At 35.8% G+C, this 16150-nt stretch overlaps 1 protein-coding gene across 1 annotated transcript; it reads left to right on the top strand.

The window, feature by feature from the left end:
* The first annotated feature begins 3801 nt into the window (after positions 1 to 3801).
* LOC113228448 (zinc finger protein 470-like) lies at positions 3802 to 11047 on the top strand. The gene is made up of 4 exons (XM_026461757.1): positions 3802 to 3836; positions 7998 to 8150; positions 8724 to 8974; positions 9458 to 11047. The coding sequence occupies exons 2-4, from the start codon at positions 8094 to 8096 to the stop codon at positions 10305 to 10307; spliced, it is 1158 nt and encodes a 385-aa protein (XP_026317542.1). The 5' UTR covers positions 3802 to 3836; positions 7998 to 8093; the 3' UTR covers positions 10308 to 11047.
* The last annotated feature ends 5103 nt before the right edge of the window (positions 11048 to 16150 follow it).

Raw genomic sequence — 16150 nt, forward strand, 5'->3', positions numbered from 1 at the left:
AAATTTATTACTGCTAGTTTCTTTGGCATTGCTACAAATACTGTATGGCCATCTACTATTTCCATTACGTCCACTTGAATAATAGGACACATTGACATAGCGGGACTGTCGCAATATTCCATGAAATTGTATATTTTCATAGGTATAGCGTTGTTTAAATCAAATTGTTCACACGAAAATGGGGCATGATATATTCGAAGCACTCCCCAATTTGAACCCACAAAAACCATGTCCCCGTAAGAGCGGACAATTACTATATCCTCTAAACCCAAACCTACAGGAATACTCTGATTTAAGACGTACATCCATTGAAAGTATATTCGCCAGTCAAAATGTTCTAGAAAATTGTATATGCGCAATCTATGAAACAGATTGGAAACTTTATCCAAAGAACACACTTCAACAAGTTTACCATCAATCAGAGAACATATGTGTCTTCTGAAAGTTAAAACGCTTAAATAGTTTCCATGCCCGAGAGCCATTACTCCGTCTTGTACGTGCGTTATGAATTTATTTTTAAAGTCTCTGTCCATTTCACTAATACATATTTCGTCACTAAAAGTCACATAATAAACATTTCTGTCGTTTAATAAGAAATATTTGACATTATCAACACAAGCACTAACTTCACGAATTGAATTTGTGTCCTTTTTCATAATTTGCATTTGCAGATGGTAGGTGAGTGTAACAATCAATTCATCATTTTCTGTGTATCGTAAGTATTGACCATTAATACCATTTTCTTTTGTTTCTTTCATAGTCTGTACGTCGTAGTAAAATATACCGTTATGTTTGTGAACTCCTATGATACCATTACGAAGAATGGTAAAATTTTTAATTTCTTCACATAAACGGCAAGCCGAAGTTAACTCGTATCTGATTTCTCTAGCAGACGTTAACTTAGGCCATAAAGATAGCGATTTGTAGATCTGAAACCACTGCATCTGAGGACTCGATTTTAACTTTGCTATTTGATAAGTATCCATGTAATCCGCTTTGCAATAATCCTGCCAAAGGACATCGCTAAGACAAATTGACCTTATTATCGAGTCCCAACGCTTGCATGTCTCGCGGCACTTTATTAATTCTTTTCCCGAGAGGTATGAAAAAATCTTCATTAAAATTTCAGATGGAAGAAGAGTCATAAAACTTGGTATTATATCGCTGCCCATTTTATTTTCGTTTATTACAAAATTCCCCAGTAGGGCTTATATGTGTTCAGATCAATCTCAAACAGTAAATAAATAATGTGTTGTTTTTAGCTAAATTTAGAAATGTTACTTGATAGAGGTATCACATTTTGCAATTGTTGGGAAACGTATTCAAACTCGTGTCAATATTCATTCATTTATGTTTGCATGTACGAATATGTGAAGCCCGCGCACTGCCCGCACTTGGTTTCTTTGTGGTGACGGCACATGAGTTTATCAAAAACTTACGTTTCAGTGAGTATAGATACAATTTCAGCAATCAAACTGCTTTCTGTTCTTTAATCATAGCAGAGGTGATTTTTACGATGGATAGAGACGGAGTATTCGCGGCGACAGTTAGGTTTTTTTTTAAAAATAATGATTTCCTAATTATTAAGTTTTTTTGTCTATTTAGTTTTGATTCCGATAGAGAGAACATAATTTAGGTAAATTTTACATTTTTTAGTCGTAAAATAATATTTTTATTATCTTGGACGCTGTCTAATTTGACAACCATAGACTTTATATCTAAAGAATATGTTATATTTATAATTTTTCTCTAGGTAAATAAAATCTTATAAATGGAGACTCGACAATATTTGTAAAATACTTACTACAAGCAGTAATATTGCCTGCTAACCCGTATTATGAAAGAGCAAAATCCTACATTCATGGCCTTCTAGAATAACGACCCATCTCAAATACTCGTCATTCATCAGGAAGGTGGTTTAAAAAATACTGGCGCACAGTGTACCCATTCAATACTATCACGTGATAAACAATAGGGAGCTGAGCTAATTCACAATTAAATTTAGCATATAATGAAAGGACAGACAGGTTCGTTAAAAGAATCTCCTTTTAATATATGTAGTCTGTCATTCACCAAATAAAGGTTTCATTCTCGATGCATATCCGTTTCCAAAATTCCGGAAAAAACGGGACTTTTGAGCCTATTTCAAAAGTAGGTTTCCATATTTATAAGTAAAAATGCTATACTCACATTGAAACGTAATAATAAGTAACGAGAATGCCACCTTATTGTTTGACAAAGAGCAATAAATCAGATTTAGCACGTCTCGGAATGATGCTTGAATAAGTAGGCAAGAATAATTTTTAATTGTTGTCTGAAAAAAGTACTAAGTAGGTGGGAGTAGCAAATAAATGTAGACGGTAAATAATAAATATGCTTACTAAAATTTGAAAATATACATAAATTGCTTCGTATATAATCATTAGCTGCCAGCTTTTTCATTTCTCTGTTGGCGGACAATGTTCACCCAGCGAATACGACGTAGTTCATCTTAACAAATGTAAAAAATTAAATACAAAACAGAAATAGACATGTTTCTACATCATCCGTCAGTTTGATATACCATCACCTCGAATTATAAGTATTTAAACATATAATATTGTTTTTCAATACAATACTTTCCAAGACTAGTCGGACTATACAACCATATTATATACCTGCCTAGATTATAAATATAGTGTATAAATTTTAAAATAATATGTAGTGTAGTGGTACATACTATTATCTCAAACCTTGTCACGAACGTAACCTTCCAATAATTTGCATTATGTTCAACTTTTCTTATAGGATGGAAACAACTTTTACACTGTCTGGTCTGACCTTAGTCTATCGAAAGCATTATTTTTTTACCTCTTTATTTTTTATGAAGACAGTATGGTTTCAAGACTTGTCATTTCTGATTATTGTTCTTTGTCTAACATGGTTATTGATTGTGACGTTTCAATGTAGTGCCATTTGAAATCGCTAGGATCTACTTTTTTCTTAGAACATATAGGTCTTTCTTACTCATAAAATCTTTAAAATAAATGATAATAAATGTACTTGTATTTTTATGAACAGTCATTATTTATTTACACCTTTAATTATAGGTCAACAGTATAATACTATGTATTTGTTACAATAAACGACGTCCTAGTATAATCACAACACAATTTTCAAGTTCAGAGGATGATACTCTTTATTTAGTACCTCCCCGACGATAGAGAGCATTGGTAGTATGCTGAAACGCGCTATCGTTTTGTCACAGTTTTTCTCATATCGAGTTGCACCAACGTTTGGATAAGAGCACAAGATTGTACCTACTATATTTGGAAGGTTTTGCTTCTATAGTAGCATACCCAGTAATAAATGATTGTTTTTTAAGTAAATATTTATAATGTAAATTATTATATTAGGCATACCTATATAATATCAATTCTGTTCTTTAACAAAAATGTACTTATTTTTATTTTTAAGTTTACAGTATACAACACTATTCATTACAGTTCTCCAGAACGTAATATTAATAAAATTATACCATTTATTATATTAAAAAAGAAAAACAACTTGATCTAGTATCTGAAATATTGACTATTTTTTGGTAGGTCAATGGTATTTTTCATTGACCTATTCTATGCGGTCAATTCTCGCATCTCATTATAAATAAAAGTGTCATATCACGTAGTATTTAATAAATAAGATTTTTGAAAATTTTTATTGTTATTTTACTGTTCCGGCTTAATATTATTAGTATATTAATTTTGCTTTATAGGGTCATGATGTACCAAGGAGACAGTACAAATAACTCAATGCAAACGGCCGCTACTTTGCTAACCTCCGTCGATCAAACCCTGGACGTAAGTCTGACATAATTGTAACAAACTCTTTAAGGTACAGTAGGCCCTGTGCCTGCGTCAAGCAGTGCAGTTTAATGTTCATTGAAATAATAAATAGTAAATGGGTAGGCTATTACTTTTTAATAAAAGAAATTCAGTAGCAGAAGTGGTCCCTGTGAAAGAGTTCATTCAGGAAAGTATTGCCATCTTACCTATTTCTGCCGCCAAGCAGTAATGTGAGCCTTACTGCGTTCCGGTTGGAAGTGTAAGGGGTGCTGGTGAAATTACAGGCACATAGGACTTTTGTCTCAGTGTGATGGGCGCAGTGGCAGTGCCTCTTAAGATTTTTGGGATTTAAAGCTCATGTGTCACTGCTACTGTTAGGGATAAGCAAATCGCTTACCTCTAGTCGCACGACTTGTTCGTCGTCACTTGGTATTATATAAAAAATAATAAAATAGTAATCATTTTTCCTTGGATAGAAAATTACAGTTTCCTAGAGTCGTGGTTTTTCAAAATTTGTGCAAACTATTAATTTTCTTGAAAACTTTACGTAAAGTTGGACCGTTTTGCCGAATATTGCAAGTTTTAGAGCCCGTATAATTTTAAAAGTAAACATAATTTAACGGGATACTGACGCACCACGATCTTCGTATAATTTTAAAAGTAAACATAATTTAACGGGATACTGACGCACCACGATCTTAGATGTTAGTTATTAGATAGTACCATACTACCTACTGATTTGAGTTGTAACAGTTCATATCCAAAATAGAATCTTAGTACGATAGTAAGGAGCCCGCTCAAAGGACTGTCCTCCTTTAATAATGACGTAATTGCCTGTCATCGAGATATATGACAATAGGTCTTTGCTTTAAAAAGTTCATATTATTTCCAAAATGACGCATTAAATTTTATTCAAGCAATATTTTCTAATTTTATTAATGGACATGAGGCGCACTATAAGTTTCCGGAATGAATAAGAAAAAAAAGTACTCTAAATGCTCAGAAATGTATTTATTGACTTTGACTTTGAAATTGTTTCTCAAAATATTCGCCGTTAGCGTTAATGCACTTTTTCATACGAATGAACTAATTAATAAAAAAGAATCAATCATCCGCTTAGACGAACTTTGCACGCGCGCCACTTTGGTTGGTTTCGGCTCATCTCGAAAGACCCGTACGCTCAATTGCTACTTTGTTTAGCATTATTAATTTTATAATTAATATATAAATATTACTAATTAATTGGATCGTAACTATAAATCCATGTTTCATCACCTGTTACTAAGTCCCACACCAAATTTGACGCCCCTTTGTTGAATCTGGTAAGCATGACATTGCATCAAGTGACGCGATCCGTTTTTTGAACCTCAATCAAATTGTGTGGGGTCCACCGAATGCACAGCTTTTTCACACCCAAATGTTTGTGTAGTATGGATTTTATTTGACTCATGCCTATGCCTAAAAATGCCCGAATCTCATGGTATGTCACATGCCTGTCTGTTTTGATCAGACGTCGCACAGCATCGATGCTTTTGTTGTTCACAGCAGCGGACTCAGTGACGAATTTCGTGATGGTTGCCCACCATCACGAAATTCGTCACTGGCATTCACACGACCGCGTTTGAATTCTGCAAACCAGCTATAAATAGTCGTCTTGCATGGTGCTTCATCGTCAAAAGCAGTTTGAAGCCAAGCGAAGCCCCGCCGAGCTGTTAAATTACACTTAGTCTTAGAAAATCATACTACGAAAATTTTCACGAATTAAATCCACGGTGATGTAGACAACCAATTTCTAAAATGACGCCACAATGTAAGAACAAGTGACAGTCAGATGAAACAAACTGTATTCTACAGCCAAAGAGTTTCATTTTCAAAATTTTTAAATATTGTTTATGTAAGTGGCCAGTTCCGGAAACTTATAGTGCGCCCCATGTAGTAAGTACATAACTATGTTAACACAAAACTTTGCGACATGTGCGTTCTCAATGTTTTTAGAATTGCTTAAACGGATCCTTTTATGAGGCTTACATGTTCGTCCGTACGTTTTGTTGTATTCAATAATTAATAAAAATGGCAATAGTGAGTAATTTACTTTACTTTCCTTCTTTGCGAAACCAGGGAAGGTTAAATCGTGCAAAATAATAATAATCGTTGGGCTTGTGTTGAATATTTTTTCATGCAGTTAATTTTCCCACACTTCGGCCGCCTGAATTATTACATAAATAACACAAACACAACTGCAGAATCAAAACACCACCACCATAAATTATACTCGACACGTGTTTCGCCTCTCTATGATGCGTCCTCAGGAATTGTTGATTGTTCGACTATCGGCTGAAGAATGAACTTGCTCACAACGGTTCTGATTGAAAAAAATATAAACACAAACAATAATACTTTGCACGATTTAGAGTGGTTACAGGTGGATTCAGTTAATAATCGTTTAGTCAACTTTTCAATTTATAAATACGCGCGACTTAAGCTGCGATACTACTCGGTCAAATAAAATATTGGTGTAAAAAAGCTTTGTTTACACAAACTTTGTTTAGTTGTTTTGGCATAGGTTTTGAGTTTATGCAGAATTTGTTCAAAAAACCTTTTTATATAATATTAATAATAACGCACACACTCATAGCCCCGCACTAGGGCTACCTTGTATTGCGGGTGTCATGGACACACACATAGACAACCACAAATTACACCCAAACTCACGAGAGAAATGGATGTATGCCACATAAATATTTCTCCTGACCCGGGAATCGAACTCGAGACATCTGCGTGACAGTCCAGCCTGATAACCGTTTGACCACAGAGGCAGTTAAATATAAAATATCCTTACAGCACCGAATTAAAAATAAATTGTATATAATTCAGACATGTCATATTCGTGATTACCTAATTTAAAGGTGAATTGAAACAAAGTTATTTACAGTTTTAGAGAAAAAGTAAAAATGTTTATGTTTTCTTCATATCGCGTCATAAACAAGGTAGCTAGTAAGGAACACTGTGTACTGGTACTAGCCTCTCTGCGAATTTTATATTAAATGTATTGGAACGTTTAACGTTAAAATTTTGGATATTCCTAGTTTTGTTTTTGAAAAGATATTGATGTCATTTTACACATTAGGTAACGTACCTTAGATGCCAGTTAAAAGGTTATTACATATTTCTTATATTTATGGAATAATCGCCTGGGTACAGTTAATGATTACACTCTGTGTGTTAAAATGCAGACGAATACTTATGGCATAAGTATTCGTCTGTGACGAAACTGCTTGTTTGTCACTCCAATATCCCATTAGACAATGAAGACTTGGAAGGACAACAAACTGGTCCCAAAATCGTTTAGTAATACGGGACGTTTGTTCCAGTTGAACATAATAATTTTTGATGTATACACTTATACATGTAGGTACTTCGTTTAATTTAAAATATCAATGCTCAATCAAAGACAAAAAATAAGTATATACATAAAAGAATAAAAATATATACCCAAATGCGATTCTTATAAATGTGAACATATTGTAATTGTTACATTTTATGTCGTTACTCGATTATTGACTACCATGATATTCAATTATTTTTGTGAAATAACTCCACTACTTTGTAATAATTATTAATACAAAGATCGAAAACTTATTTACGGTTGGATTCGAGTCAACGTCTTCCAGCAGACCGTGCTAGACGCTGTACCAATTAACTGTGAACATATTACCTATCACCGTTGGCCTTCATAGATCAATGCCTATCATATACATATCACCGAAACTCTTAGTTACGAATACACATTTTTTTATAATACCAAATGACGGACGAACAAGTCGTGCGCCTAGTGATAAGCGATACGCCAATCCATAACTCATAAATCGCAAAGATCTTGGGGCACTGCCACTGCTCCTGTCACCCTACGACATAAGTTGACAAGTCCCATGTGCACAAGCACAACACGTAGGGAATTACAAAATTTCACCAGCACCCTTAGGGCCCATTTACTCGACACGAATCACATCGCGCTCACAACGCGCGCTCGCTGCGCGGTCGCTGTCACTGCTAGTACACATTATGCTATATAAATATATATATTTTTAAGTCATGTCATAAAACGTTTACTCCCATAATCTCCAACAATTACGAATCGTTACACATTAAATCTAATTATATCATAATTTCTTACAGTATTCCCTTTTGTCAGAAGGATCGTCTGCTAAATTTATTTGTCATTTTTGCAAGAAAACTTTCTATAATGAGAACGCGTTACAGAATCATAAAAACATGCAGCATGATATTGATGACTCTAGTAGTACCTCGTCTATTAATGTTGAGCAAAAGGTAATTATAATAAGGTAATTATAATATTGTCATGCAGTACCTATATGGACACCTGCAAACCTGCGTAAACAACAATCAAAGTACAGTCCTACCTTAGGCTTAGGCTTAGGCTTACCATCGTAAGCACCAAGTTTTGTGTATTTTGGGTACCTATGTATCACCCAAAAGTGGGTCCATACCCATAATAATAATATATAAATATAAATATATATATAAATATGAGTAGGTAGAAAACATGGGTTTTCTACCTACTCATATTTATATTACAAGTCCTGTTCACAAAAGGCTTAACCATATTTATTATAACTGAATATTGTTATATTTTACTATAAGTATCATGGTCGGCAGACTCAAGTACATACATGAGTCCGAAAAATGCTTTGTAATTTCGGAAGATGTGGAGATAATAATAAGGTTGATAAACACGCCACTAGTATTTAAGTTAAAACAAATTAAACGAACGATGATGTTGATGATTAATGATGTTAGTTTTTTACTTATGTGCTTTATTTATACCCTAGAATTATGTAAATCCCCCGTTTAGTCATTGAAGTCGATGTTATGTTTTTCCAGTCTATAAACTTGAAGACATCCTCCAATGCAGTGAATGTGTTAGGTGGTTTCAAATTCATACCTTTGTTTAAATGCAAAGTGAATGACCAGATCACAGAAGATGGGTTGATCACTCGCACTATGACGGAAGATACGTCTTATTTATTAGTGAAGATGGATGGCGATATTTCTGACGCCAACGGAAACAAGAGGTTGGGAGGATTGACGAAGAAAAGTCAGCTTAGAAACTTAAGTCAGCCTGTTAATCTCAGGTAATATAAAGTTTCTAGGTAGCCAATTACAACTGAGAGATTGGAAAAAAATAGTAAAATATACATATTAATGTAGTAATAAATATAAATTATTACTTATTATTTATATTTATGTATTCTTATTTATATTTAATACTACATTAATACCGGGAATCGAAAGGTCGTATTTTGTAGATTATTTTAAAATAAGGTATCTATCGACTTCTTAGGTCTCCTAGGTTCCATGGTCACGGATGATTGTCACTGCCACCATTTAAGGGTCCAAAACGTTGGGTTTGTTCGAAAAAAGAAATATGCGCGATTTAGATTCGAAAATAACGGTTTCATTTTGAATAATGTACAGTCAAGAGCACATCAAGCTTGACACTTTGTACTTCGGACCGTTTTCTTATCGTAACTGGCATAGTTGGATTTAAGTCTAAAGTATAAAGCTTGACGTACTCTTGACCCTGTACCTATTTACTTTTTTTTACTTCCAACCAGAGGTCCATTCGAATGCACTTTCTCCTTGACTCTTCGCCCGGATCTGCAATGTCGAAAGATTTTCTACAACTGCTGCGAATATTCTCTCCACTACCGTGAAGAACACACCAAGCGGCGCAAAGCTGCCCTCCGATGCCAAGTTTGCGAGAAGAGACTAGACAGGTACATTCCTGTAGGCCATGCTCTAATTGCTCAGCTACCTACACCTAACCCAGTATCATTTTTTTGTCGACTTTGTGGCCAAATATTCCTAGACCGTGTTAAGTATGAGAAACACAACATGATAGTACACGCCAAGACAAAACCTCATCAGTGTTCTATCTGCTCTAAACGCTTTACGCAGCAAGGCGGCCTGCAACAACATATGCGGATGCATACAGGCATTCGCCCTTACGCTTGTACATTTTGTCCAAAAACTTTCACTCAAAAAGCTGGACTGGATCAACATCATCGCACTCATACGAAAGTGAAGCCCTTCAAATGCGTAATATGCTCTAAATCGTTCTCGCAGTCAGTTCATCTTCGCCAGCACATGCGCACGCACACTAACATACAACCTTTCGAATGTAACGTTTGTGGTCGAAGATTTAAGCAGCGAAGTCATCTTAATTTTCATTTGAGATCTCATATGTCGGATGCTGAGCCTGGAGCTTTAGTGGTAGAGCGCTACGCGCAGGTAGTGCGAGAACAGGAGCAGATGGAATTTTTGAGTCTCTCAAACTTGCAACCCGTACAGGACGGTGAAACTATGTATTACGCCGCGGAACTAGCGGCTGGAGGACCCTCTCAACCTAATCAGTTCCCTTTTGAAACACAGCCTGCAGTATCTGAAAACATTTTGTCTCTATAGTATCGTAGTTTACATACCTAAATAAAGCATATTAAGTCACAAGATAATGTATTTCGAAAATTTCCTGTACTACATTCGGTGTACAATTTATGTTTTGTGCATAAGTGCATTACTGTAAATTTTGAAGTAGCGCTTACTCGCTTTGACCTGTAAAATTTTGAAGCAGACAAAACTGAAACTCTTTTTTGTTCTTAGGCGAATTTCCCACGGCGCGCCGCGCACTGCCGCGGAGAGCGGTGGAGGGCGCAGCGGTCCTGTCCACGCGGCGCACCGCTGCAGAATCTGCCTCGCCGCTGCGCCTCAGCGGCTGCCGCCTCCGCGCTCCGCAGCGGTGCGCAGTGCCATGCCGTGTGAAAGTCGCCTTAGGCCCTATTCACATGACGTTTTTTATTCGCGCTTTGAACGCTCCTAATACGCAATGCAATCGCAACATGTATACCTTTACACACTTCCTCGAATTAAGTCGCGTCTTTTTATCGCTACATGAATCGTGTCATGAATTCGTACATAGTTACACTATAAAAAATGCGCGGGGTAAACTTAGTCAGGCAGGACGATTTGAAAACGCCTTAATAAACCCAAAAGACATCAAGATATTTACAGCACGTTTCCATTGATGTGAAATGATAATTATTGGAAAGGTAGGCAGCCTACTGGCAGAAAACACGTTGTGTGCGTAGGCTCGATAGTTCTTAGTAGTTAATCATCTTCTTGCTTGCATAGTTATATATAGTTCTAATGCTAATCATACACTGCTCAACAAAATCTAGGGAATAAAGATGTTATAACATTTCAAATTTAAGAAACTGTTTCCTTACATGTTGGTACATCAAAAAGCAGTTATTTAATATTCATTTTATTGATAAAATAATAAAACGGTCTTATTAATTAACGGTCGTTAAGGAAAAAAAACAGAATTTATTCTAAAATAACAAAATTTGGAGAAAGCGAAACGAAAAACATTTCCATGAAATAAAAAAGCTATTGAAACAGTGAAAATAATTAATAAAGGTGTTAAAGGTGTTAAATAAGATTTTTAATAGTCAGTCGTACTTTCCAAGATATTAGTGACGGCTCTACAACGGCGTGGCTTCTAAGTATGAGGTTGTGAACTCTCGCCTGTGGAACTCTCCTGTGATACTCTGGAAAGATGTGAAAAAAGCTCTCCTTCTGTGTGTAAATTTTGGGGAAGATCTTTTCTTCCGAGCAAATCCCATGTATCGGTTCGATCGGAAAGCCGATGTAGATTGGCCGACTAAGCAAGCCACTGTAACAATGTGATAGCCTTGTGCACAAACATTAAGTTTTGGGTGAGCTTCTTGCGGTAAGGGATTAGCATGGGTTGCATAACTTCGTCGCAGTATCGTTTTGCATTCAAATTGGATTGTATCCAAACGAGATCAGTTCTTCTATTCAAGCGAATTCCAGATCGCATCGTTATCATCCTTCCTTGGTATTTTTTAATGCACGCTCTCATAGCCCCGCACTAAGGAAACCCTGTATCGCACAAATTACACTTAAACTCACGAGATAAATAAATGTAGGTAGGTCATACAAATATTTCTCCCGACCCGGTAATCGAACCTGGGACCTCTGCATGGCAATCGAGCTTGGTGGCGTTCAGCCACAGAGGTTTGTACGAACTTCCTGACGATTCTGGAGTTGAATCGTGCGGCCAGCATCTCGCCAAACTCGCATTCTTCTTGAATCAGGATGAAAATTGAAACGGGACTCGTCAGAAAAAAACACGCGCCTACTGAAATTCATTTCAGTGTAAATGTGTGTTAGCCCACCATAAACGACGTCCTCGATTTCCACATCGTGGAACTCTTAGCGGTCTCCGTGCATCCAAGCATGTAATTATATTTAGTACATTTTAATACATACAATACAATTTAATACATGTCCATGATTGCCACTATCTCTTTCTCCTGAAAGAGATACCAGACAGGCACGTTTTATGATAACCATATTGTAATTGTTGAAAAAAGGAAAGTACAATGGCCTGCGAAACATATCCCTTGGAGGAAATTTTTTTCTTTTTGAGGTGTATTATCTCGCCTCCTCTTGTCGGTGAAGTAATCGCCAATCATCACTGTTCAGCGTTCTTTGAGTTCCTGATACAACACGATATAAATTTTTCATTTATCCGATCTGAATAACTTTGTTTCGGTGATGATACGGACTTCATGTAATCTTCTTCTAGCAGTTTGGTTACTAACAACCATTTAGTGCAGGGACAGCAGTCTTTCTACCAGTTATGGAGCAGTAATATGGGGTCCCCTTGCAGTATTTTCCAAAAGACGATTTTGTCTCTGGGTAGCGATCCTGTACCTTGGGAGACGTTTGCCTAAATGTACTGTAGCCATGTAGCGTTGGGCACGCTACATGGCAATATTCGGCAAATTACGCTTGGTTGCGAGTTAACGGCGACTACAACCAGCTTCCAGCACACTTACAGTACTAAGCATCTCTTCCCGCGTTAAATGACGATGTTATATGACGCTCAAAGTCACAAAAATAGACGAAAACAACGACAACATTTTTAACGCAAGAAAAGCAAACGTAAAGTGACAATAAAGTCTTAGTTGCTGAAAAACCTGTGTGTTGCGCCCATGCAAGGTTTTCCCTCTTAATTTCAAAATACTTTTGCTTTTTTGTTTTGTTTTGTTTTGTTAAATTTCGAACCATAATTTAATACAGTTTTAATAATCATACATTTATAAATTTCAATGGGCAGTACTATTTCTAATAAAATGAATAAGTTAATATATAATTAATTGGCTTGTTCCCTAGACTTTCTTGAGTAGTGTATTTACCCCTATGCACATAATAGCTAGTAAGTATTACAAAATAAGTATATCAATATAAATTTGTTATGTTGTTCCGTTATTACATTATTTAATGCATTTGTTATGTTTGGTAGGCTCGCCATGGACCCCTTAAGAGTCCAAGGATCACAGGTTAAGAAACCCTGGACTACGGGTTACAGTGCGATTTCCAAGTGCTTTCTGTGTAGTTGGTTACGATTTAGGCGAAGTTGTAACCAACTTTTTCTCTATCATATGTTTTTTTTAAATTTATTTTATACAAGATTGTTGACGGGATTAGCAGGCTGATTTTGATTGCCTGTCCCGATCGGAAAGTGCGTCTCTTTCGAGTCGAGGCGTATGATATTGCTGATGGGCTACCCGTTCGGATCGATTTGACAGTGATAAAGAGTAACTATATTCAATCAATATAAGCGCTACGATACCAAGACAATTAGTGACATTTTGGAGTACGGTACTGACCATGAACGAATTAAACTATGTATTCATATGTTTGTCATTTAATTTCATACGATACCGCTATAGGCAGATGTAATGTAATATCTGAGTCATATGTGTGCTAGACAATAGAGGATAAGTATTTTTATATTAAGTAGAATGTTTTTAAGTTTTAGTTTCGGAGACTGAGTTATATTTTTGTTGTTTTTATATCCTGATCGCCTGTTACAACATACAGCCAAGTCGTTTAATACAAAATTCTAATCTGCAAATCTGCAAATGCAAATAGTGTTATGTATGATGATGTTACCGTTCAATGTGGCATAATGTTGTCATTTTAGGTTCGAATAAAGATGTACAATTTGATATTTTATAAGTTTTATTTAGACCGCGCGAGATTAACATTAGAATAATATGAAAGCTGAAAACCTAACTTTCTTTCTTTCAGGATTTCATCGTTTTCCCTGTTCATTATTGGGAATAGTCTTTTTTTCAAATCTTGATTTAGTTAGGGGCTGTGATCATTGTTGAACATGTTAGCCTCATTGGAAACAATAGAATCTAAACACATAAATCAAAATACTACCTAAACAAAAATGTATACAAAATCTTCGCGGCACTACTTTTTGGCTCAGACAACGGATCAGAAAACGGATTGAAAGAACACGATATTATAAATTTACTAAAACCAACCAGATAAAATTTTACAAGCACATCTACATCAGGAATTCCGCACACTTCGCAATTTGAAGAATTGACCCTCCTCATGAAATATAAAAATTCCGAAACGAAGCATATGATTTTTGTAACATATTATGTTGTATGGAATTTTTCGATTTTTGTGCCTCTCTTATTTTAAAATAACATAATATCTCAACCCTAGGTATAAAATTCTAGATCATATCCATTGAATGTAGGCATTAGTCATTGAATTGGTCTATTCGTATTTTCTAAATAGGATCAGATTACGATTGTATGTTTGTATTGTCCTGGGCCAGAATTATTATGTGATAGTGGACGAAACTATATCGCGGTGCAGCTAGAAATTATTATATACACACTAAATTTAGACTAAGCAGAATTTCAACATTGCTACAGTGCGTGCGTTAGGCCGAGCGGTCGATGGATGACGAGTCGTCAAAACACGGATGGCGCAGCGTGTGGGCACGGCGTGGTTACATTTCGGTCTCTTGTATATTTTGTTAGAGCCGCGGATGGTGCGGTTGAGAAAACAAAGGGCTCGACGTAAGGGTACTGTTAGATTAAAATTTACTGTCATCTGGAAACAATTCAAAATGTACCTTAAATGTTTTAGATAACGCTGATTTTTACCAAACATTCTTTATTAATTTGAATGGTCAAATAGTTTTCTTAACAGACATATATCAAACAGTCTCTAAAGATTGCAATGAATGGTAAATTTCATTACAAACTGATTATTTACCGTGTATCGCAATTCTAGTGTAGTCACACAAGGGATGTTGGAAACGGCTTTTATTTTAAAATTTTTTGTCCATCCAGGATAGGAAGGTTTCGGTAATGTATTCCGCCGCACATCTGTGCAACGCCAAAGCAAGAACATTTTGTTTACATCCGCCGACATAGCAATTGTTCCTTATTATCAACGTAGGTACTACACGTTGTAGATGTGCCAACTGTTGCAGCTATCAGTCATTATCATCGTCAACTAATTCGTCTCACTTCTAGGTATTTGTCTCTTCCAAGAAAAAAGTATATCAAAGTTTCAAATGGTTGAAATAGACTGGTGCATACTGTACACTATTAATAAGGAGTGTACAAAATGTCAGCTTGGAGGGAAAAATAAAACAATTCTCAAGTCTCGTAAGTTTCATAGGAACTTTTTCGATATACACGAGGTCTCATATGTGATTTTTATCACGACATAAACTTAACACTCTAGAGGCTGCGTTGGGTGAACAAAGCGCTCTACGATTCAGGTTTCAACTAGCCTCTTTCAAGTCGCCGTCTATCTGTTGTTTATATTAACCATCGTTAATGGATGGCAAACGCCGTTTACGATACAATACACATACATCGTTATGAAATATACCTTTCAATATTAGTTCATGAAGACAGTTTAGAATTGATAAATTTTTATTCTCGTTTTGCAATTTAAATAGGCTACAAAATTGAATTTTCGTCCTATGAATGAATCATCCATTGTCAATGAAACCTCTTGAAATTCTTAGGTACATAATATTTTCTTATTCAAATGCTGATTATTTAACTATATTTTTCAAAATTTTCTAAGCTTAGTTGTAAGCGCATAGTCGGGCAATGCGCGCGCGCTGGCGTTGGTATGCACTAAACGCAGTCGGAGTAGAGCCCGTTTCCCGTTGTTGACTGACGAAGTACACATGGCCAAATAGCTGTTCATCATAAAGTGTAATTTACTACTTCGCTTCTCTGCACTCGCTCATTTTCTGTAGATTTTGTTCCATAATGCATACACAATATTGAAACAAAGGAAAATTCGTTCACTTAACTTATTTATGTTCATGTTTCAAGTAGGTATGAAGGCTTAATTAATTTTGAATTTTAGCCTTGTATGAA

The sequence above is a fragment of the Hyposmocoma kahamanoa genome, unplaced genomic scaffold, assembly GCF_003589595.1.
Source record: "Hyposmocoma kahamanoa isolate Upper Pololo Valley unplaced genomic scaffold, ASM358959v1 100021, whole genome shotgun sequence".
Taxonomy (NCBI): domain Eukaryota; kingdom Metazoa; phylum Arthropoda; class Insecta; order Lepidoptera; family Cosmopterigidae; genus Hyposmocoma; species Hyposmocoma kahamanoa.

Coding starts and splice junctions, on each gene's coding strand:
- LOC113228448 (XM_026461757.1), top strand. CDS start 8,094: ATGCAGCATGATATTGATGACTCTAGTAGTACCTCGTCTATTAATGTT. Junction 8,151..8,723: donor CTATTAATGTTGAGCAAAAG/GTAATTATAATA, acceptor ATGTTTTTCCAG/TCTATAAACTTGAAGACATC. Junction 8,975..9,457: donor AGTCAGCCTGTTAATCTCAG/GTAATATAAAGT, acceptor ACTTCCAACCAG/AGGTCCATTCGAATGCACTT.